At 44.9% G+C, this 23804-nt stretch overlaps 1 protein-coding gene across 4 annotated transcripts; it reads left to right on the forward strand.

Moving 5' to 3' along the window:
* The first annotated feature begins 467 nt into the window (after window positions 1-467).
* On the forward strand, window positions 468-18408 carry LOC142414616 (histamine N-methyltransferase-like). Of its 4 annotated transcripts, none has more exons than XM_075512025.1 (8): window positions 468-603; window positions 3885-4081; window positions 5014-5066; window positions 8544-8651; window positions 12207-12337; window positions 12921-13014; window positions 16060-16278; window positions 18088-18408. In XM_075512025.1, the coding sequence occupies exons 2-8, from the start codon at window positions 3945-3947 to the stop codon at window positions 18105-18107; spliced, it is 762 nt and encodes a 253-aa protein (XP_075368140.1). In that variant the 5' UTR covers window positions 468-603; window positions 3885-3944; the 3' UTR covers window positions 18108-18408. The 4 variants fall into 4 exon arrangements, with proteins under 4 accessions (XP_075368140.1, XP_075368141.1, XP_075368139.1 ...); XM_075512026.1 differs by lacking the exon at window positions 18088-18408 and adding an exon at window positions 17048-18011; XM_075512024.1 differs by lacking the exon at window positions 18088-18408 and having other exon boundaries at window positions 16060-18010.
* Window positions 18409-23804: the final 5396 nt, after the last annotated feature.

Genomic DNA, 23804 nt, shown 5'->3' on the forward strand with positions numbered 1-23804 from the left:
AGGGTGCACACAACTTGCAAAATGCTTCCCATTGCTTAAGCCCTGGGAAGGAAGGGCTGAGCAAAATCTCAGCTGCTGGCAAGAAAACCAGCTAAAAAGCAAAGTAATCTATAACGGTAGGCTTCTATAGGCAAACTGTAAATAATACTGTATATTGCCGTGTGCCACACACCGAGACAACTGTTTCCCATTTGTCAAGAGTCGCATTTCTTATATACCAGTGGCAGGGCTTTATTTTTCACCCGGGCGCTAATGAACATGCTGCTAGATCTCCGTGTCTAAATGCTCGCAGTGTGTTGGCGGCCGTGCCAGGTGTGTCTCGTGGGAGAGCCGGTGCGGGCAAGGCGGAGGGTGCCGGGTGGGCACGGCGGGCAGGGTTTGCAGTGCCCCTCTGCCTCTGCAGGCAGCTGCCGCCGCACAAGGTTATGATGTTGCCTGCTCCTTTCTCAGGCGGCCAAGCCTCCGCCGCGCTGCCACGTCGCGGCCCGGGGGTGGGACGGCCGCAGCCACTGGGAAGGTGGCCGGCCGGGAGCGCGTCCCGAGCACCGCAGCAGCATCGCGCCGTGGAAGCCCACGGCCCCGAGAGGCACAGACCGCTCGCACGTAAGTACGGCTGCCTGCGAGGCAAGCACGAGCTTAACGGATCGCGTTAAACTCCTCCAAGAGGGATCCCTGTTTCGCTGGCGTTCAGCGACAAGCCGTAATCCTGTGCTAATACGCCCAAGCTCCTGCTGCAAATACTTTACAGCTGAGGGCACGCTCACTTTGTTTTCTGGCTTCACGGGGAAGGTTTAAAGAGTTTCACAGTGAGTTTAAAGCAGGTTTAATTCTGCTAGCGCCGGCGCAAACCAGGGGTGGATCAAGCAACTGCAGTGTAAATACAGAGTCTGCTTTTGAAACTCCTCAATCGTTTTAGGGAAGTACCTATAAATTTGGATTATCACTGAAGGGGACGTGCCTAAGTGAACATTATTATGCAAAAGTTCCTATCAGCCTGATTCACAAAAAATCCTTCTCTTCCTTCTCTTTACTCATTTTTAGTTAACTGGCCACAATTTAAACAGCAAAACACATAATGAAATAAATGGGACAAATTCAAACAGCCAAAAGCGTAATGAAACAAATGAGACAAATTCTTTGAACTGCACCTAACATGAAAATGAATCTCAGCTGCTCATTAGAGACCGCCGAGCAGGGGACATAGGCAAATTAAATCACAGGAAGTAGAGGGAGGCACAGTAAAAAGGTCGATTATCTAAATCTCCTCTTATTAACTGCAAAATATTTTTTCAAGACTGAAGGTAGTAAACTATGTTAGTGGCAAATGGCAAAGCCTCTTTATGCACTTAAGGTAAAAAATGAGGAGTTGGGAAGAGCAGAGGAATGGGTAAACAAGGAATACACCACTCTATTTTCAGGGTGGGTTAGCAGTAATTCTGACCTGACGTACAGCCAGGTGTTTGCTTCCTTGCTCTCTCTGGCAAAATTTATACTTGGTTTCCTCAGGTTAATTCAGATTTTGCTGGGAATTCCAGTGCTGGTCGTCTGGGAAAAGGATCTGGGGGTGTTGGTGTGCCTGCCAGAGGGCTCGCACGCGGCGGCTGAGCCGGGTGGGTGGTGTGGGCAGCGTGAGCGGCAGATACCGCCCTGCGAGCCCGAACGATTGCGCTCCACCTAATAGAGTCGATTCAGCTGCAATTTGTTGGTCTGTCTGTCTAATGCACAGGCCAGATTGCCTCCCTTATCTAACACCACCAGGCTCACTGAAGCAGGCAGCAAGGGGGTGAGCTCCGAGGCTGGGGGGGCCATCACCTTCCCACGCTGCTCTGAACCAGCCCTCATGGGCATCTGGGACCCAGCAAAGTTTTTAAAGCTCTGCCCTCTACTTGTTACCAGGCCCTTTTCACCACTGTTGTTGTTTAACATACTCGGTTTTGCTGCTTTTTCCCTTGAAAGCATCCTTGCTGTCTGAGGGGCTAGGGCACGAGGAGTGTGCTGAAAGCCAGGTCTGCCTCAGTGGTGGTAGGGGTGGAAAATCACACCTTGGGTCCTGCTCCGGAGGTTGCTGCTGGTCTTTGGGACTGCCTCAAGGACAGCAATTAATAGGCATTGCTAAGAGACCTAACGGCTCTGGTAGCAGCACGTGCTGGAGGAGGTGCATCACCACCAACCTTCACCATGCGTCCCCCTGTGGGAACCTTTGGGATGTGTAGAGATGTGGCTCATGGGATGCAAAACCAAAACATGTCAGGAGTTGGATGTTATCTTTGGCATGAGCAGCAAACAAAGGCGGGCAAAGCCAAGCAGCTCGCGTTATCGTTGAAAAGGGGGCAGGAGGAGGAGGAGGAGGAGGAGCGGGGGAACTGCAGCTGTTCAGCACGACAGCTGTCCCTAGAAATCGTCCTTTGAAAAGGAGTGAGCACCAGAAAGAGAATAAGGGGATGGCCAGGCAATGTGGAGATGTCAGGGAGAAATTGTGCCAAGCCCATCTTTCTGCCGGTGCTGTAACTGTCCCGGCGTACAGGGGAGAAAGAGGTGCTCCTATACAGGGGCTTTAGGTTTGGCACCATCTTGTATGACATTCTCATAAGCAAGCGAGGAAGACGTGGCCTCGATGAGACAGCTGTTGGGTGGGTGGAAAACTGGTTGCAAAGTTAGGCAGAAAAGTTATCAGCGGTTCACTGCCAGAAAGGGAGGTAACGACAAGTATGAACCTGAGCCCTCTACTCTTTCGTGTTTCCATTCATGATCTGGGGGAGGGACGAGACTGTGGTTATTCGATGCGCAGCTGGGAGGGACTTGAGCACAACAGAGGACAGAATTATAATTCAAAGGGAGAAAAGAAGTAGTCTGGAAAAAGCCCATGGTTTGTATTTCAGTGGTCATGCTGGCGAGCAAAGGCAAGCGGCGTGGGGTCTTGGTGGGGCGAGGGAAGCCGTCTCGGCTGCGCTGGGAGCTGGGGGACCTCAGCAGGTGGGGGGCTTTCGCTCTTGGCTGCTGCACTTCAGCAACAACAGGGCTTGGCTGGAGACAGTCCAAAGGGAGCGATAAAAACAACAAGTATCCAAGATGTTATTTTTAACGTCTGGGATATTACTTCTGTGGGAAAGTCAGATCTGATGGTAAGAGAAGCAGTGTGGTCCTTAAGCCTTGGACCTGCAAAGAAGAAGACGACCTCTGTCTCCTTGCCAGTTAGGGCAAGACATGATGGACTTAAACTGCAGTTTAGGAGGGGATGAACAGGTATTGGTTCACTTTTCAAGCTACAGTCCAACATTTCCTGGTAGCACCCTCTGCCTCCCCTGCTCCCAACTCTGTGTAAGCCAGGTTTAGCACAACATCCATTCCGGTAACTCACGTGGCTTTTGTGAATTAACTGCTTAGCCCATGGGAATCATACCATTATCTTCAGAGGAACTAGAAAAATAAAGAGTGCATTTATAAGGTTTTTATTGTTTTCACCCCACCATCAGCATTCTCTTTAAGAACATCAAAAGATTAAAAAAACAGATAGAGACATCTGCCAGCATCTCTGGAGATGCGTGTTGCACTTCCTTCTAATCCAGACCAAGTCTTTGGAGCGTCTCCATGCCTTCACGAAATAGGGGAATTTTTCTTTTATTTAAGAACCGTCTAAAGGCCCTTTTACTGGGTTTTAACAGAGCCCTGTGTCAGCACAGTTAAAAAATGCTGGCATTTCCTCTGCACAGATTAAAGATGATATATTACCCTTTGCTGCTCGAACCTGATTTACAGCTTCTATTGTGAAATTACATAATACTTTTTTTAGTGCTCTAAGGCGAAGTAGCAGGGCCAAGGACATGGAACAAAGTCTGGGCACATGCTGGTTTTCATCTCTCCGGCCTTTGTTATTCCTTCTCCAGGTCTGAAAGAAGAGCTGCAGGGAGCAACCTGTCCCCTCCTGCACCCTTCTGACCCCCAGCATGGCATCACCCATGAGGAGCTTGCTCACCGACCCCTCCAGATACCTCCAGTCTTTCCAGCTCTTCCTCGCGACTTCGACCGAGCACCAGTGCATGCAGGAGTTCGTGGAGAGGCAGCTGCCGGCCGTGATAGCGAGGTAACACGGAGGTGGCCACACTGAGCTGAAGGACAGCCCGGGGCACGGTCCCACGCGGTGGTGGGCTCGGCTGGGCTCAGGGGGGCTGCCTGCAAGAGGCAGATTGCTGTTCCCTGCCAGCCGCCCCGTCTGTAGGTCTCTGATAGGGCTTGGTGGAGATTTCATTTGCACGTGCTGCTGAATGGCTGTTCTTCAGGATGGAGCCTGCCTAGCAGGGAGCAGATAAGGCTGAATTGTTTCCTTGTATGCAAATACAACTTACCCTGAATGAACTCTAAAACGCAATAACAGATATTACCTTCTAACATTAAATTGAAAGCGTCTTTTTAAAAGTAATCTTTTCAGGTAATATTTAGGCTCTCGCTGGTACGTGTAAATAATACTTCTGCTTTGCCTGCCCTGTGTGTTTCTCGCTGGACCCCTCGCTTTGCGGGCTGGCTCAGGCAGCAGGCAGCTGGGGTCAAATCCTGGTTCTGGGGAGGCCCTTCTCTGCACCCAGGGCTTTACGGCTCTGCCAAAGCCTTGCTAAGGGATTTTAAACGTGTTACACTTTCCCCTCTTCCTCCCCATTTTGCAAAATGTAAAACTTCTACAAATAATTGTTAAGCTGCTGGTCCAGACCCAGGAAGGTCTCTGGTCCTTGAAGCACAGACACAGAGAAGGCATGTACCTGCTGCTGCTTGTATGCACTCATAATAAAAGCAGAACTCCTCTACAAATTGCCAAAATAACTGGAAGTCAAGAATCTCCAAAGAGCAGAGTTCTGAATCTGATCCCTCCCGCCAGCTCGCAGGCGTGCCTGTATATGCACACGTTGCATTTGATTTTGTCCTGCAGATTTTAGTCTTCGTGGGGTCTCTGGTGTTTCACAAAATGGATGTAACCCTCTCTACTGGGTAGCTCTCCTAAAGTGTATAAATAATGTTTTTCAGTATTGGAAACGGGAAGTCTACAATCAATATTCTAAGTGTTGGTGGTGGAGCAGGTATGCTACGAACTTCAATATTGATATGCTTTTCCCTTTTTTTCCAAAGAATAGAGGATTACAAATTGCAGAAAGGAGCAGAGTGGGAAATAAGTCTTTTCGTGAAAAGTCAGCTCCAGGAGCAGATGGCACTAAGCTGGTGTGTGGCCACATTGTCTGAAAACAGCTTGTGCTTCCCCACCCTGATTCTTGTATGTCCTCCACGGGAAACCTCCTTCTGCACCATCACTCCTCAAGGGCAGAGAGAGGCTTGAACTGCCCCACAGTGTTTCTATGCAAAAAAAAAGCACCATAATGTCTTAGATCCCTCAGAAAATTAAATTTTTACTTGCATTGCAATTATTCTCCCCTGTAACTATTTACTGATGTAGTAGCTCCCCATCATTGCTGCGTCCTGCCCTGCTGTGTGACAGCCTTGGCTGACCTCTGTTTTGCCTGTACGTGCTTGCTGACCACAGTCAATGCACGAGACCCTCCTGGAGCTACTGTCCCCCGAAACACTGGAGCTGAACATAAGCTCCAGAAGAAATCCAGAAGACGTCGGAAGAAATAAGTCTCTTATCTGACGTTCACTGGGTGGAAAAACAATACCAATAACATCAAGTGGCTTCTTCTCATTAAATTCTTGCTTAAGTTCCCCCATAATTAAAGCCTATGTTTTCTAATTCTGCTCTGCCCATTAAGTCATCAAACTTAAATTTTATAAGAACACTTAATTTAGTTTAAATGCTTTAGTCATACCATCTCCAAAGACTAATCTCAGCTTTGTCAATCTCTCCTAATAAGTAAAAATAATTGTATGCAAATGGTGGGCGTTAGCTGTAAAACAGTGTGGCAGAGTAGGAACATTGCTTTCCAAACAAGGGAAACCATTCTTCTGCCATAAAAAAGTTGGTTTTAACAGGAACACTTCACATAGTGAGGTCCTTAACTCCCTAACCAGGGGCACTCCAGCTTAGCATGACGGATATTCGACAAAAAATGTGCAGGCAAAGCTCACTTCGTGATGTAAAAAAGCCTCACCACCAGCAAAACCTTGCTTGTTGCTGGCTTGTTCCCATCATGGGTCCTTGGGGGGTCAGGAGGCAGCAAATTCCCAAATCCCTCCAGCTTACCCCAGGGAGGGAGCTGCCCCGGCCCCATCCGCCCCTGCGCTTCACAGGGAGGGAGCACGGAAGGAAAGCGTTTCCTTTCCACTTTTCCACCTCGAGACACAAGCCAACCATTTAACGTAGCATCGTATCCCATTACACCCACCCATCTACAGCGCCTGCCTTCGCCTACAGCCTCTGCCTTATTAAGTTCACACTCCAGCGCGCAGCACTCTGTACCTTTAAAAACCATAAAAGTCATCAGCGCTGCTATAAAGTAGCAACTGTGCTATAAACTATCCCGTTACGTAAAATGTTTAATTAGAAACTTAATGGTGAACATAGTGGTAGCCTTTAAAAGGTAATTGTGTTGGAGAGTTTAAATAATTTGGGTAGCCTAATTGCCAAATTGTTGATAATGCAAGCTGCCACAGATTTGACTGTGAAATGCCTCAGGACACTTGTTTGCATATAAAAGAGCTAACTGAAGTCAATTAAGGCTGTGGATTAAATTATGAATCAAAGGGGTGGTTTTTTTGGTTAAAAACAGTACAAGGGTGGTTTGGCCACAGAAGAGTGGAAGGGAATATATTAACCTATCTGCACATGGAAATGCGAAATTCAAATTTTTTTTTATCAGGACCTGCACAGCCTTTTCAAAGGGCTAATCCATTTTACAGAAAGCTGGTAAAGCAACCAAAAATCAAAAATATTTGCAGTAGTTCATTACAAATTCTGTGTTCCCAAATTTTACCACGGCAGCCTGCAGACAACTGCCTTTGCTCTGATTTTTCGACAGAATACAGTGTTTACAGCGATAGCAAAGCTGCAGCTATTTCTGCTACTTCAGAAATCCAATTTCCCTCCCTCAAAGAACGTGCTTGCACAGATGCCACGTAAATGTTGGTGTTATTAGTTGCTTTAAGAAAGACACGTAAGTCTGAAAAGATTGAACTTTTGGGGATAAATTCTTGGGGTGTTAATGAGCAGGTGAGCCCTGGGCTGGGGTGCCTGATTTTGACCCATGGTGATGTGTGGTGGGGCCAGAAGCAGGCAGAGAGCTCTTCGTAGTGAACAGGACCCTCCCGAGAGAGGACCTGGTGTGCTGGGCTGAGCTCTGGGGTACACATTATGGCTATTTAATCCCCAATATTTTCCTTTTGTACCTCAAATCTTCTGGACAACAGAGCTAATGCCGAAGGGGCTGGTGGGAGCCCAGGGGCACTGAAAATCATGAGGATGGGCAGAGGCCGTGCAAATACGATGGGGGCCCTCCCTCCGTAGTCCCTCAGCAAGGGCCTGTCTGGCCATCAGGGTTTGCTGGGCGATCTCCCTTTCAGTACCTAATTTTGTTAATTTGTAGGGAATTTTATAACGTGGAGTTGTGTGCAAGCACAAGTACTTCCTTCAGGACAAAGCTCAATATTTGTCTGTAACGTGATCCCTGGGTCTATTATTCACCATAGTTACCCTCTGCTTTACTCTTTCTACCTTAATTTATTCTTCTATTATTTTTTCCACCTAAAATTTATTCAAGCACAATAAGCAGAAGTGAGCCGTAAGAAACCTAAGCAAGCCAGCGTGATGTTGTCCTTGGACCCATGCCTCAGTCAGGAGCATCATCTCCCTGAGCTTCCTATATTGCGGATGGGGAGAGGTGTCGGAGAGCAATGGCAGCTTTTTTTACATTTTGAAATATTGGATATATTGGTACTTCCATCGGTAAAATAATTGCAGCTAGCGTGAACAGTATGCAGAGAGTTCCTCACAAAGTAGGGTTATGGGGTATTCTGTAAACAGGGGTTAGATAAACATAAATGGTATGTGTACTATTCATCATACTTACGGAAAAAGTCACAGGACACTAAAGACAAACAAACATGAATGTTGTTTCTGATTTCAGTGTAAACACATATTCTCTTCTCCCTCACCCCCATGACCTAGTAACCAGTGAGATGCGTGGCTAAAAATGCTCTTACTGCCTCCTAAGAAGTCCTGCCAGGTTCACTGGTGACTTGGGACCGTCAAAACTGGTGCTATCAGAGTGATTTAGGATCTTCCCCGAGAGGTTAGACCACGTCCAGGAAATACGAGGGCATGCCACGTGCATGACCGTGTCTGGTTTTCCCTTGGCACTGATGGTGGTAGTCAGAGAAGAGGAATGAAGATAGTTGGGACTGATATTTAATTCTTTCTGAAATCCTAGAGCTAAACCCTCAGTGGTAATCTGCTGAGAATACAAAGCAGCTACGTGTACCTGCGTGGTACATTTTCTGTACATGAATGGCAGGCATCAGTCTTCAAAACTGGGGATGTGATGGGGGTGGAGATAACATTTGCCTGAGCTTTGCTTTCATCTTGTATTTCGTGTCGCCTGCTTCCCTAGGTGAGATTGACCTGCTGATCCTCTCAAAAGTACAAGCCAGATATCCAGGGGTCACCATCAACAACGATGTGATAGAGCCAAGTGCTGACCAAATCTTCAAGTACAAAGGTATCTTTACATTAAACAAGTTAAATTTACATTAAGTATGCTAAATGCATTAAAAAGAGTTGAGCACTGGATGACCCCGCATTCAAATGCGTTCTTGTCAGAATTGGTTCTTCAAAGTTAAAAAAGTCACTATTTTATTCTTTTTTTGCCATCAGTGCTTTTCAACAATGTTCAGTCTCTCATTAAAATCTTAGTCTCTCACACTGCAAAGAACTCTGCGTGGCAAACGCTTGGGACTAGACAGACTTTAAAAGTTAAGAAAGGTGGGAACGGGTGGGTGATTGTATGGGAGTAGAGTAAAATCCCCACATTTCAGGGAGAAAGTTTTTCTCTTTCAACTTTCACTGAATCAGGATCCTTCGTCAACTTTGAAGGGAAAATTTTAGTGTCTCATGGTAATTCTCACATATCTTAAAAATAGTTTCCAAATAACAAACAGCTAAACCTCACGGTGTTGCACTACATTAGTTACCATCCCTTGAATTTGAAAACGTGGAAAGAAAAGCAAGGTGGATAGGAAAGACTTTTGCTGTGTGCTCTGTGGCTTAGAGCTTGTTTCCTTCCAGCAGCCCAAAGGTTTGAGCACCATTCATGAAGGAAAGCCAAGCATTTTCCAAGGAGGATTGAATGTTAGCAGGGGTGCTGGGGTCAAATTGCCCTACAAAGCGAGCATTAAATATCAATCCACAGTTTGATTATCACTGGATTAACACCTACCAGGCTTTACCTTAGCAGGTAATTATGGTCTCGTATGGAGGTGACACCAGCTACACCGTAGAGGTTGAGAGCAGCCCCGAGCAGAGCACACCTTGCCAGAAAGCAGCTGCTGAATGGACATGGCAGTAATGAATGAACCTCGTCAGCAGCCTGCATTGTTGGAAACGCTCCAAACCATAGTAAATACTGGACTGCAAAACCACGCTGTAAATCTCCAACTCTTACTCTTGCTCAAGTCCTTAAAAATGAAGCATTCCCAATATGAAGCAACTTGTGGAAGTCTAAGAAAAAAAATAATAATAGTAACAATCCCTTTCTCCCTGCAGTGGGGGAGTTCAGAGTTGCTGGAAGCACCGAAGGCTCCCAGGAAACACATAATTTTTTTTCTATCTGTCTCTGTATTACATGGACCTGATCTTTGGAAAGATGGCTTGTGCAAAATCCCAGGAGCTTTTATATTGCTCCAGGCCAAGTTGGTGAAGGATGGGCAACAGGGCATCTGCTCTGTTTATAAAACAGGTTGGGCACTTGCACATAGCAGTTCTGTCCTGTCTGGGCCATTAACCACAGGCTACGTGGGACTGGATTTGCACTGAATCTTTCTAGTGGTCTTGCCACCTACCACCAATTAACTGGCATTCCTATCCTATTTCAGGGAGTTTCTTTCCAGAAGAAAGTTAAAGAAAATATAAGACGTTGTCCTTATTTTAAGTTCTACGCTAAACTAGAAATGAAATATTCATCTGAATTTCTTTCTTTCAACTTTCTTATTTGGTAATTAATCATGTCCCCAGTAGGTATCATTAATTAGGTTTCTGAGCACTAATATTTTCCGGGGAGAATTGGAAACATTATCTGTGCCTCTGAGGATTCAGTAGTTATGTTTTCTGCCTAACCAGATACTTTCTCCTTGGGAAGGAGAAGCCAAACTCACAAGAGAAACTTCATACTGGGATGTGCAGTGATGACAAACTGAGGTTTATCTTAGGTTGCATCGTACGACGGAGGCTGTCCTCAAAGTCCCATGGCCAGGCTGTGGCTTTCCTTCATTCCTGGTCCATGTCCAGGTGAAGCCCCTTGGTGACCATGGTAGGAGCGTTGGTCATACCACAACTGACCTGTGCTGCCATTGCCTGCACAGCGCGGCACAACTGCAGGCAGGCCGGTTTTGATGGCACCCGTCAAGGGCACACAACTGGCTTCTGACCCAGACAACAATCTGGGTTGAGCCCAGGAGAAAATTAAGGAAAACTTTTCAAAACAGTTAGGGTGATACGCTTTGGCTTCAGATGAATCTTTGGGCAGAAACTTCCCATATTCAGAATGAGTTTGCCCTTTCTGAAATTTGGCTTTAAAAGCCCACCCTGTCAAGCAATTCCGTTTTCTTCCTAGTGTCCCCTCGCAGACTGTCTAGCAATTGAACTGAACCAGATTGCACCAGATTATTTGTGAAGGTGATATGAAATGCTGCTGAATGAAGCCTGAGTTTAAAACAGCAAATTAAATCTGAACTGCAAGCGCCGGGGCCAGCGACTGATAAATGGAAACGAACAGAGTAACAGCAGCAGCATCTGAAAGGGGTGGCCCATTTCCAGCCATAAAAGAGAGGAGATAAGCACTGATGGAGCATTTCTCATCTGTCCAACGGGGATACGTCCTAATCAGAGCCCAAAAGGAGAAACATTGTGATTAGTGGTGTAAAGGCGCTGGTCTTAGCAAATCATGTTGTTTTGAACATGTGTTCTGTAGCTAAGGCTCAGTCTGCCTTTGGGCCATTTAAGTTTTGAATTTGTGTTAACTCCAGCGAAGCACAGGAATCGCATTAGGGATAGCTTTGTCCTGGAGCAATCCCGAACGTCAGGCAGGAGCGCAGTGAGATGAGCTCCATATGCCAGCAGATGGACATTAGTATTCCGGCATCCCCTAAATTATGAAATTATCTCTCAGTTTTGCTCCCATAAAAAGCAAAGAAATGCAGTGATGAGCCAGGCCCTCAGTATAACTTATTCCTTGAATCCATTTCTCTAGCTTTCTGCTTTCCTCAGTCGCTGGATGTGCATTGTATCGAGGTCTGAAAGCACGCCATGTGCCACTCTTTATACCAGTCTTTACTGTAAAACTCTATTATCCCTTTTTACTTGAAGCAGTTGGCTGAAACTGTGGGCTTTTGAAAAATGATTTGAACACAGCAGAAGCCAAATGTCAAGATATGGGTCCTTGCTCATGGAGCAAAGCTCCTTCCCTGTCCCACCATCCCCATGACACGTTCCCAGGGTGAGCCATTTGCTTTCTCTGCCCTTCTTGAGCTTTTAATTGTGCTTTCTCTCCAAAACACAGTCCCTTTGATCCATCCTTGAGCCCCTGTATTTATTGGTTCAGTCTCTGGAAAACCCTTTGCCATGGCCTGGCTTCTGCTCAGCCATGTGGGTCTTGCACGGCACCTAAGCGAAGCGACCATCAGATCTCCTCCCATTCAGCATGAAAGGTGCTGCTCGTGGCCTCATAACTGTTTATTCCAGCCAACATCTTTTAATGCAGCTTGAGCCAGTCCAGGGGAAGAGTTTCTTTCTTTTTTTTTGATCAGGTAAAGACTGGAGGAGCCCAAATGAGAGTGCAAAAAGTAAAGCATCGGACCCTCTTAAGACTTCATCCTACAAAGACCCTTACAGCCCCCTTCTCACATAGGGGCTCAAGGTTTTAAATATTGCACTGCTGTGTTAAACTGGTACCAAAACTCTCTACCTAAATATGACTTTTGGATGTATTAAAGCTCTGAATGGAAATCGGCCCTGTATTTGCAATTGAGATAACTCTGTCCTGCCTTCTCCTGTATTTCAGAGCACGTGGCTGAAACATCAAACCTCGAGAATGTAAAGTTTACCTGGCATGAGGAGACAGCTTATGAATATGAAAGTCGAATGAATGCAGAAAAGAAGTCTAAAAAATGGGACTTCATTCACATGATCCAGGTAAAAGTCTCTGCAAAGTAAATGTTGTCAAAGACTTGGCTGTTAAAAGTATGCATGAAGTATGTGACCTCATTATCCACTCTAAGGGGAAGAAAGGTGAGTTTATTTCCCTGTAATTTAAAGTACTTAAGCATAAGTGAACTGCAAAAATGAAAGATCAGTTACAGCAAAGCAACTTTGAGCACAGTAGTCCTATTAACCAGGCTGTGGGTGGCAGTCAACTAAAAATACATTTTAACTAGTGTTTTCAAAGCTCCTTGTCCTCTCTGTGAGATTGTCTTTGTATTTCCAAGTTTACTGAAGCCATTACAAGCCATCTTCACTGCTAAGAAAGGCAAATCTTTTTATCTCAGGTTAATGAATGAACATGAGCTTGGTCCTGGGAGAGCCAGAGAGCAGGCGAGGCAGTGACAGCCCGAGCTTGCAGCGTGAGCCCGCGGCCCGGCGTTGTGCTAACGCGTCTTGTCGTCCCGCAGCTCTTCTGCCAAGATTGCCCCCATTTGGTTTCTTTTACCTTGTGGTACCAGTCATAACATTCCCCAGGACCTTACTGTATCTCTGTAAGCATCTCTGCTCTTTCCAGATGCTGTATTATGTGAAAGACGTCCCAGCGACTATCCGGTATTTCCACAGCCTCCTGGAAGCGCAGGCGAAGCTCCTCATTATCCTTGTGTCAGGTGAGAGCTGCTCCACCAGCGCCGCTCGGTTGGGCAAGAGCCATGAGGACCTTTGGTGTTCTTGCGAGTTCAACGCAGGCCAGCTAGGAACCAATGCACATTTTTATTTAAAACCTCCTTTATCACCTATAGAGGTGAACTGGCTGCATAATAAATGGTGTCCGCTCACCTACCTCCATTGAAATCTGCACGCGGTCTGTATCTGCGCAGCTCCGTGCTGCAGGTTGTAAAGCTGAAGACTTTGTGAGCCAGCAAACCTGTGCCATGGACACAAGAGACCTTTCTCTCGCCCTCTGCCCTTCCCCATCCTACAGCCTGGCCAGTGACGGACGGCAGCAGACAGCCCCGAAGTGGGCCAGAGGCTCCGTCCCGTGGCTCTCGCTCACAAGAGCTCCTTCAGCCTCTGCTATTTTCTGCAAAAGGCTTTTCAGGCTGGGCATCACATTATCTCGCTCCTGGAGACTTGTGGCATTAAGCAAACGGCTACAACGGGGCTCGGCCGTGCCATACAGCAGGTGTTACAGCACATATGGTTCATTTTCTTCGCAAACTGCCCATTTCCTTAATATTATCATTTTGGGTGGAAAACAGCATTCTTAGGCTTTTTTCAGATCTCAAAGAATTGCTCTGTGGTGAACCCAGCAGGAAAATGTGGGAACAGAGTAAACGACGACCTTTTAATACTGTGGGCAAGGTATGCTAGAGAGACTGCAATGGTGGGGTATCATTTGACTCTAGAAAGCCTTTAATTTGCCTCACAAGCTATGGAAATTTCAGTTGTGTAAACAGTCACATCTGATAGTTTTGTCATGGACGTTAAGTGTTATTTGTTCGGAGGTTTAAGCTTAATTTTTAAATTGAATTTGGCCATGTCTGCAAACAGTAATGTGTTTGATGAAGTTCCTTTTTTGTGTTCATGAAGTGTCCACAATGAAGTGGCACTTCTCTGACCTGAATTTATTCAAACTATTTTTCTCCAAAATGTTTTTGGTTTCAAATGTTTTCAAGCAGTTCACTACAAGAAATCTGTATTTTAAATGATCTCTTGTTCTTTGGCTGAACAAGAATAGATCATAATAGCAGACTGTTGCTGATTACCTGTGTATAGTTAATTGAAACTCTTTTCCAGTTGCGTAACCTGTCCCTTTGGATATTCATGAAATGTGAACACAGGGAGGAACATGTGTCTATTCAAAATTAATGTGATTAAAAATCTGAATTCATGAAAAGTATTTGAAGTCCTCTCTGGGCCAGGCAACTCTGTGTTTTCTGATGGAGCAGAATGGAGCAGAAATTGCTGGGGCCAGCCAGAAAATGGGAGAGAGGAGTAGGGCTCAGAATAGCAGAGAGGAAAGGAAGGGGGAAACCTTGGGGGAGAGAAGAGTATAGAGAGGGGAAGGAAGAAGTGCTATGAAAATGAGCGCTGAAGCAAAAAGAGGTACTGAAAGATAAGCAGAACAAAGCTCTAGTCAAAAAAATGAAGGTAATGTCATCTCCAACACAAACACATTATGATGTGTTAATTAAAAACCAGTCTGGGAACAGGATTGATAGGAGAGGGCTCGGTCAGTCGGTGAAGGTTGCAATCCTTCCTGCTCCATCCCTGCCGGGAGAGCAGGCGAGTTGCAAGAGCTATGCAGCGTTATTTTTAACACATTTAAAAAATCTGTTTACATCGCCTTGAAAACAAAAGTAGTGCCATATGCTGAGCCTATTGAGAGCTATTATAATAATGCTTCGTTCAGGTAGTGTATAATTGCTCGGCTCAGAGATGGCACTGAGTCACACAACACTGACACCAGCAAATTTTCTGCAATTAGTGCTCCGCATTCCATTTCCACCAGGTGAAAGAAAATATTGTAGCCCCTCTTCTAAACACCAAACTGTTTATTTGACTATAAATAACTCTTTGCAGATAAAGCATTTGCAAAACCGCCGAGCAACTGGTTTTAGTAGTTATGGAGATTTATAGTCATAACTCTCAAGAGCTGCTCATTAGGCTCCAAGTTATTTTCATCCCGTCCAGTCATTCTGGGTGATCCTTTTATAAATGATTTATAGCAGAAATGCTGAATCACAGATCCAGGGTGAGGGAAAATAAAGATGTGAAGACATATCTGGGGAGTTTTCAGCTTACCCAGCTGGTTTGCTTTGTAAAACATCCCTTGAGAAGAGGTGCGTGCACCAGTGTGGGCTCAGCATGGGCTTAGTTCCGGAGGTGATTGTGGTGCTACAGGAGCCTTTTCCATCCTCACCCTTCATCTTTGCACACCCCAGTAGTATGCAGCCAGAACGCCCTTCTAGCACCACTGGGGAGGTCTGCTTGGGGTGAGGGGCAGCCCTCTCCTTGCCTATGCCCAACAACGTGTGAGCGTGATGGGAGCGAAGGCTGAAGCCTTGGAGGGTAGTGCCGCTTCATCCTGGGCTCTGTCCATCCCACCCTTTTCTCCACCGCACTTCCAGCTGCATGGACAACGTGATCACGGTTTTGCACCCCACGTATTTCATGTAGCAGAGAGATAGTTTACTGGCAATAAGTGTTTCAACGAAGCTCACGTGTAGTTTGACCACAAAGTAATTAAGTGAAGGAATAGGAGAGGATTTAGTCTTCCATACAGGCAGCTGAAATCTGGGGAATAGTTTAAATCAAGAAGATGGCACTGAACAGCTAGTGTTCGGCATACGGACTATAGAAGGATGTCCCTGAGAGATATTGCCCATGTGCATGAAGCAGAGGGGTGCAGCGTGTTGGGAGTGGAAGGGAGGATTGAGTGCACTGAGCTGCTCTGGCCTCAGCTGGGGGCTTGGTGGGAGGTGCTGGAGCTCCGGGGTAGGTAACAGGTCCATCGCCTCCTGCAGCCCCCAACCCGGAGGCACAGAAGCAGGGAGGCAGCGGTCTCCACCATGCCCCAGGACACATGTCCCAGCTCTGGAGAGACCCCACCCACAATAAGGACAGCTGCTAAAAAAAACAGATGATCAAAAATTTGTTCAAATAGTGTTTTTCCTTATTCCTGAGCATTTTTCTGGTGGTTTATCTCTCAGGAACCAGTGGCTGGGAGATGCTGTGGAAGAAGTACAAGTCTTCCTTCCCTTTAGATGATCTCTGCTCTTACGTTTCCTCTGCTGACATCAAAAGGATACTGGATTCAGCCGGGCTGAAGTACCAGCTCTACGAGCTCCCATCCCACATGGACATAACGAGCTGCTTTATTGAGGGGAACAAGGACGGGGAGCTGTTGCTGGATTTCCTGACAGAAACTTGTGAGTTTTCTAAAACTGCTCCTCCTGAGCTAAAGCGTCAGGTAATGGAAGAGTTAAGAAAGCCTGAATACAGTGAAAAAAGAGATGGGAAGGTGCTTTTTAATAACAACCTGACTGCAATAGTGATTGAGCCATGACTTGACCTCTTCTTGCTTCTTGATCCAAAACAAATAGTCAGATACAAACTGTTAACAGCTGAAATACGTTTTTCATACTTTATAAATGGCTTAGTTTACTTCAGCACTGATACATAATTTTTGGAGCCTGTTAAGAAATCAGTATTCATATCTGTTGTTATAAGTGAGCTTTAATACCTGATTAATTCTGTACTAATCTATGAACGTGTAACTCTCTAAGCAGTTAATTGTGCTTTATCGTATGAATGTTGTATAATCAGATGTAACTCGGACCATCCACTCAGGCACTGCAGAAACCTGACCATTTCCTATAAAATAATCAAGAACTATACATGGTTTCATCATCTTCATTTAAAAACTCTCTACAGACCAAATAAACAAATGACAACTTCTCGATGTGGCTGGCAAGAGCAGAGGCTCAGCACGACCAACCGTTCGGGTGGCTGCTCAATGGGATCTGTTGAGCCTGCTGTGACTTCAAGATCTCATACCTCCAGTTATCGTAAAAGTGGCCTCACCCCTTCTGCACGTGTGATGGTTGCTTGTTCCTGCCTCTGCAGCCAACTCCATTTAGTGGCACTGCTTCATTCTCCCCGGATCTTCACTTTATTTTTATGATGTTGCATCTGCAGAGCGATTTGTTGACAGGTCCATACTGGCACTGCAAGAGGGAAGCAGCTGAAGATGGTCAAGGCACAGCAGTGGTAACAACCGTCCTGGGGAGGTGGATTCCACTAATGAGCCCTGATGCAAAGCCTTGGTTAGGAATCAGCTACTGCTGTCACATCGGGCTTTCTGGTATTTTTAGCTAAACACACAAAGGTCCTGCTCACAGCCTCTCACTAGCCTGGCAGCAAGGACCATGCGTGGCTTGTGAGCTTCGTAATGTGGAAGATGTAAAAATGAACTCTGACGCCAAACTGACAGGTTTCAGTGGGATTTGTTTCATTTCCAATGGGGTTGTGTCAGGTGAAACGGTCCCATATACAGCATAGCATGTTCAGCAAGAAGGTGCTTCACCCCCTCGGTCCCTTCTCCATGTGGGGCTGTCTCTACTCCGGTAGTTGATGCATTTGTTTTGCTAAATGATTTTATGGTTTTAAGAAGTTTTATGCTCTCTACAAGGCACAATGCATGGTGGAATACAATATAGTCGCTTGAATGCATTTAATAGTCTGAATACTCAGTTTATCTGGTGAGACAGGTGTGATTTCTGCCATTGAAATACTTTGATTCAGTGTTGAAACGGTTTCCTTTAGGTAATGCTTTAGCTGCAAGGAATTATGTTTTATTTTTATATATACAATTCTGATACAATATAGATTATTAAAGATTTCAAGTGATTTACAAGAGACCATATTGGGCGTTAATAACTGTTTATATTCATTTTAGAGTGAATTGTTTGAAACACACACTTCTCCTAGTGATCAAATATTAATTCCAGTGTATTTTAGAATGTTTCCATGATATTTCTCAGCTGTTGAACAGAACAAAATCTATTACTGCTTTTACACAGTGCTATGCACAGATTCCTGCATTAGAAGACCTCAGTATATCTGTAAGCTGTTACGGTGACATGCTGAAGCGGGAAAGAAAGAAAATCTCTCATTAGGACAGATTGCTGCATGCATTTCTAATGGGAAACAAATTAAAGTTACAATTATTTTCATAGATCTTTTGCGCTGCCAGTGACCTCTTCTAAATGGTGCGTGCGAAGGAGGTGACCGCTGAATATTGCCACATCAACCCTGTCAGGAGCGACATATCTTTGGGAGCCACAGAAATGCCAGAACAAAAAAAAAATCATCCCCAAATCCAACAACAAAGCCCAGCAACAAGATGCACATGCAGGTCCTGTTATCTTCTGGTTTAGCAGAGGTAAAAAATACAAGAAAAAAGCTTTTTAGAGTTTTGGGGGGAGGTTTGTTCTGAAAATGTGGGAGAGAGCAGGAAAGGTGAGGAACAGCAGAGATGATCTGGAGAGGAGAGAGGAGGATATGACCACACACACACACAAAAGGAGATCCAATATGAATACATGTGAGAGCTCCTTCCCTTCTTTACTCAGAAAGGGAGAGGCCGGGGAGAGGGAGCGCTTGCTGGAGCGTGGAGGTGCACGGGGTCTCATTTAAAAGCAGAATTCACTGGGGGGAAAGGCACCTTCACCCCAGGCTGGAGAAGAAAACTCCTTATCTAAAAGCAGACACGTCAGGGAATCCTCTGCCACTGCTTTCGCTTCTGAGAATTTTGGTGGTGTTCAGCCTGGAGAAGAGAAGGCTCCAGAGAGACCTTATAGCAGCCTGCCAGTACTTAAAGGGGCTTATAAGAAAGATGGGGACAAACTTTTCAGCAGGGCCTGTTGTGATAGGACAAGGGGTAATGGTTTTAAATTAAAAGAGGGTAGATTTAGACTAGATATAAGGAAGAACTTTGTTATGCTGAGGGTGGTGAGGCACTGGCCCAGGTTGCCCAGAGAGGTGGTAGATGCCCCATCCCTGGAAGCATTCAAGGTCAGGCTGGACGGGGCTCCGAGCAACCTGATCTGGTTGAAGATGTCCCTGCTCATGGCAGGGGGATTGGACTAGATGACCTTTAAAGGTCCCTTCCAACCCAAACTATTCTATGATTCTATGATTCTATGAATTTCATTAAAAAAATGAGGGGAAAAAAATTACAGTCAACTCCATTCTGTGTATGCAGCTGCTTCTGTTAAGGGGCTGGGGGAAAACTGACTCAGAAGAGCACCCTTAAGGGATAAATTATTTTTAATTTTAAATTTGTAACACACACATTTCCAAGAAGTACTGTAAGTATTATTTAGTAGGAAATGAGCATGGGGAAGCACAATTTTATGCTCATTTGACCATAAAAACTGAAGGAGTTTTTGTAAATCTTTCAAACAACTTCCTAATAGCCTGAAGAGCCACACTTTCATGCGAGAATCACCCTTAATTGTACAGCGAGATACTGCTATTCCAGAGCACGTTTGGGGAGTCCCGCTTGTCCACAGATGGGGATCTATATGGCAATTTTGAGCTTACCTGTGTGCTTTCTGCACCAAATTAATTGTTTTCCTCTCAGAAAGTCTGTCTTATCTCAACCAGCAGAATTTGAGTCCAAAAGCACATCTCCAGACCAGCCTTGCTCTTTGTAAACCCCCAGCTGGATGTGTGGGCCAACGGGAGGGGTCTTCCTCACTCGCGACCATAGGAAGTGAATTTATAGGCTTTATACAGAGGTTCACTGAGAGCAATGGTCTTAAACCAGCATAACAGTGACTGAAACAAGCTGGGTGTCAGGCTACCTGTATTAAAAATATACCTGAAATGATCCTGCAAGTTCTTCATGCATAGGTGCCCCTTTCTGGCTAAATATATGTTTCAGATACGAAGTGTAAACATTTTGCAGAAACGTGGCTCTGGGTAAATGCAATCCTTAACATTGCATCTATAAGTTCATCATGGATGGTTCTGAACAGGGTTTGTTTTTAAATTGGGAGACATCCTTTTTTATTTTCATTTCGCAGGCACATAAACCTGGAATATACAGATTATATTACAGGTACAGGAGAAAAAAGCTGGAGGGAGGGAGGGAGGGAGGAGGAGGAGGAGGAGGAGGAGGAGGAGCAACAACTCTCCTTTGAAATGGCAGGCGAACACCCGGGCCTGTGTCCCTCTGATAAGTGAGCGTGAGCTCGGGGCTCTGATGCGGCGTCAGTGACTATTTCCCAAAGTCATTCCCGCGGGAGGTTTGCTGTGCAGGGGATGGAATAGCCCGGCGCCTGTCGCTGAGGCATGGCTTTGGAGCGATGCCACGCGGGAAGGCTGGGGCAGAGCAAAAGTGGGGGAGGAAAAGGCCGACCCCCTCCAAAGGAGCCCGGTCTTCCCGTATATGTCCCCTCCGCATCACACACATCTGCCTGAGCCGCTTCAGGGCTGTTACTTTAAATCATACGTAGAAAAATATTCTCACTGCTCTGTTAATTACAACAGCAAATTGAACAAATGCACTTACAGCGCGGTTGCTGTCGCCATTTCTACATCGGTGTAATTCATGCTTGCAGCCCATGATAGGATTTTTTAATGTCATTACACAGTAGGGCAAAGTCTTCATTTTTAATAAAAATACAAATGCTAAAATGAAATGGATTAATATCTAATTTTACATCTTCATTTACATGATGTGCAAAATTATCTTAAATATTTGTTATGGATGGAGTGGCTTTCCACCAATTTAGGCTTTTTTTCGTACTGGAGAATGTTAACATAAATTGTAGCATAAATCATTGCCTTGTAGAGTACCAGAAGGCGCATATAAAAACCCATATCTTTACTGCACATATTTCCCATTAACCATAATCTATTAGTAATTGAAGTTCATTACAAATTCTTGTAGACTTTATTGCTATCACGCTGCATGACATAGTGAACCTGGCTTGCATAACAAGAAGTCCTTGCTGGGAAATATCCTATTAACAATGACAGTGCATTTGTCATTGTGATAATAAATCCAAAGCTGCCTGTAGATTATAAATTATTGCGGCGCCATTTCCACTGTTGTAGTTTAAAAGTTTTGTCAGCACTTCCATTTTAAACCCCTGCTTTACAGGCAGTTATAACTTGACCATAAAAATCTGCAGCGAGCTGAATCTCGGCTTACAAGGTCCCAGTCCGAGAGCGCGTTTCTTCCCCCAGTGAGATTCATATTTCATCCACATGAAAAATCTTAGAAGCAGAAGCTCTGTTTATGGCAGATCTTTTCTTCTGCATTTGCATAGCTTCTAATTGGAAAACCCAGGCCATTTGACAAGCAATTTGTCCACAATCTTTCTAAAGACTGTGGTAAAATTTAAAAATATATCAAGACAAAAAGATGGGGGCCGAGCTGACCTGAGTTTAGCAGCTGAAAAAGCCTCAATCCTTATCTCCAGGTGCCACGGACTTTGGGGAGACATTGGGCAAACCCCACTTCTCTTCAAAGGAGAAACTGAAGAGAGATGATGCTACCCATATACCTTGCAAAGGTGTTTTGAGGATTAATTACTAACGCTGAAACTCTGGCATCCACTCAAGTCATCCTTCATCACGTCTATGCAATTCTTTGAGCTCTATATAGGTTTTAAGTGTTATTAAAAGCAAATTGCCATAGAGTTGAACTTTAAGTGTTAATTATGACTTGAGATATAAATGACATCAGGTCAAATCTTTCACAATTTAACTCCCTAATTGACTTCAGCTCGCTACACCAGGGGATATCTATCTAGCTGAATGCATCTGTCTATCATATTTCTCAAGTGCCTATAGCAATGCATCCAATTAGCTGGACGTAACCATTATGCCTCAACTGCTCCTAAATAGCGTAGGATGAAGCCTTCACCTCCCTGAAATCACCGGGAAAACTTTCCCTCCCACCAGCGAGGCCAGGTTTTCACATTATCCTGCAATACGTGCTCTGTCTTGAAGTACTGTTCGTGTTTTCATGGGGTGGATAACGGATTTTGCAGTAAATATAATAATTGTCTTTTCACATCAATAGCGTCTTCCATCCCAAAATGCCCCAAATTGCTTTAAAATCTTGATATGCAAAACCACTTCACTTACCACTGAGGTGCAGCAGTCTCCTGGGTGAAATCCAGCAGCTGTTGGATGGTTCACGGCACCGTTTCACAGCAATTTATGGCAGGATGAGGAGGAGGAGGCGGCTTTCGGCAGTAGAAGTGGCAATGCCAAGCAGCAGAAAGCAATTATGTAGGCTGGCATTGAGCCGGGGCACGGGTGCTAACGTGTCTCCTCTGGCCAAAATTGCCATCAGCTCCCTGCTTCCCCTCTTCCTCAGCAGCGGCGTGGTGGGACACGGGGCTGGCTCAGGATGAAGCCTGGTGCCCACCACCACCCCAGCATGTCCAACAGCTTACGCTGGTGGTGGGACCAAGGGTCTCTGCCATCAATGGGCTTGACACCAGCTTTTGTGCTGCAGTCCTAGCTACTGCCCTGGTGCTCCTTCACGCTAGTAGCAAAGGGGAGCTCTCCTACAACTCACAAAGTCAGCCTTCATTAGCTCTTACCTCCCAACACCTCACATTCAAATCCTCCCTATTTCCTTGCACATCAAGAGGCGCTTCACCACCAGTCTTCGCTACCCAGCTGAGTTCATATGGAAGGCAGAGATGGATCCAGTGGTTGTAAGGAGAAAGAAGATATCGTCCCTTTTTGCTTTAATGGGATATTCCTCTTTCCACTCCCAGATGGGTATGAATGGTACCTAAAAGAGATGCATGAATGTGTGGGTCCAAGGTGGTGTTGGTGTGATTCAGGATGGTGCTTTTATTCAGGAGTGGTGAACTGCTCTAAATAAGCACTGGAAAAAATATTATAGCATATTGCAGATTTCTTAGTTTTGTGTATGCTGTCTCAGTTTTGTGTATTATCAAGTCTCTAGCCAAAACACCAATGAGCACAAAAATAACCAAATTAATGACTCTTTGAAATCCCTAAACCTAAACCATATCATAGTTTCCCACTTTGAAGTCCCTAAACCTAAATCATATCATAGTTTCCCACTTTGAAATCCCTAAACCTAAATCATATCATAGTTTCCCACTTTGAAATCCCTAAACCTAAATCATATCATAGTTTCCCACTCAAATAGAATATAAAGACCTAAAATCTTTGAGACTCTTAATGCTATAAATACATTTTGATCTTTTTATACCCGTGATTTTGCAGAGGTGGCAATGAGGTATCATTTATTTTGGTGAGAGTAAACAGGATATTTGCCAGCAGATACAATTTCTTTGTTTTCTTAAAGAAAATGAAATTACATTATTTGGAGGCTGTTTCAAGGATCTGGTATGTTACAATGGATCCTGGCGAAGATGAATTAGTGGCCAGAGTATAGGTGATCTTGCCAAAAATGAATAGCAATGCAATTTATCATACGCTTCTGTAATTTATCTCACGACCATGTATTAGATTAGATAAAGACAGAAAGACATGTGAATTGGACGGACCGGACTAATACTGAAAACTTACACCTGCTTTTATTGAGGCTGACAGGAAGATTTCTGTTGCCTGCATTGCAATCAGAATTTGGCTTCACATTTTTAATTTGCTTTGAAGTATGATCTTGTCCAGCAACGAGAAAAAAGCTAACTCAACATTAAAGAGTTGGTTGATTGTGTCTGCTGTTTTGTATTCAACACAAATTTGTTCCATCATATGTTTCGTATTCAACCATTTAAAAATTGTAAATATAAAAAACACTCAGAAGCTTAAAAATAACAGTAGTAAGCAGCTGTGAAACCGCTGCAAACACTCATTACATGCTACACCATTTTTAAGGTAACAAACCAATAGTTTACCTTGTCCCTTTCCAACAAAATCCATACTT

Source organism: Mycteria americana, chromosome 9 (assembly GCF_035582795.1).
Source record: "Mycteria americana isolate JAX WOST 10 ecotype Jacksonville Zoo and Gardens chromosome 9, USCA_MyAme_1.0, whole genome shotgun sequence".
NCBI lineage: Eukaryota > Metazoa > Chordata > Aves > Ciconiiformes > Ciconiidae > Mycteria > Mycteria americana.

What these genes read in the sequence shown, in the direction of transcription:
- LOC142414616 (XM_075512024.1), top strand. Translation starts at nt 3,945, where the DNA reads ATGGCATCACCCATGAGGAGCTTGCTCACCGACCCCTCCAGATACCTC. An exon ending in CTGCCGGCCGTGATAGCGAG is followed by an intron (nt 4,082 to 5,013) that starts GTAACACGGAGG and finishes AATGTTTTTCAG; the next exon opens with TATTGGAAACGGGAAGTCTA. An exon ending in AAGTGTTGGTGGTGGAGCAG is followed by an intron (nt 5,067 to 8,543) that starts GTATGCTACGAA and finishes CTGCTTCCCTAG; the next exon opens with GTGAGATTGACCTGCTGATC.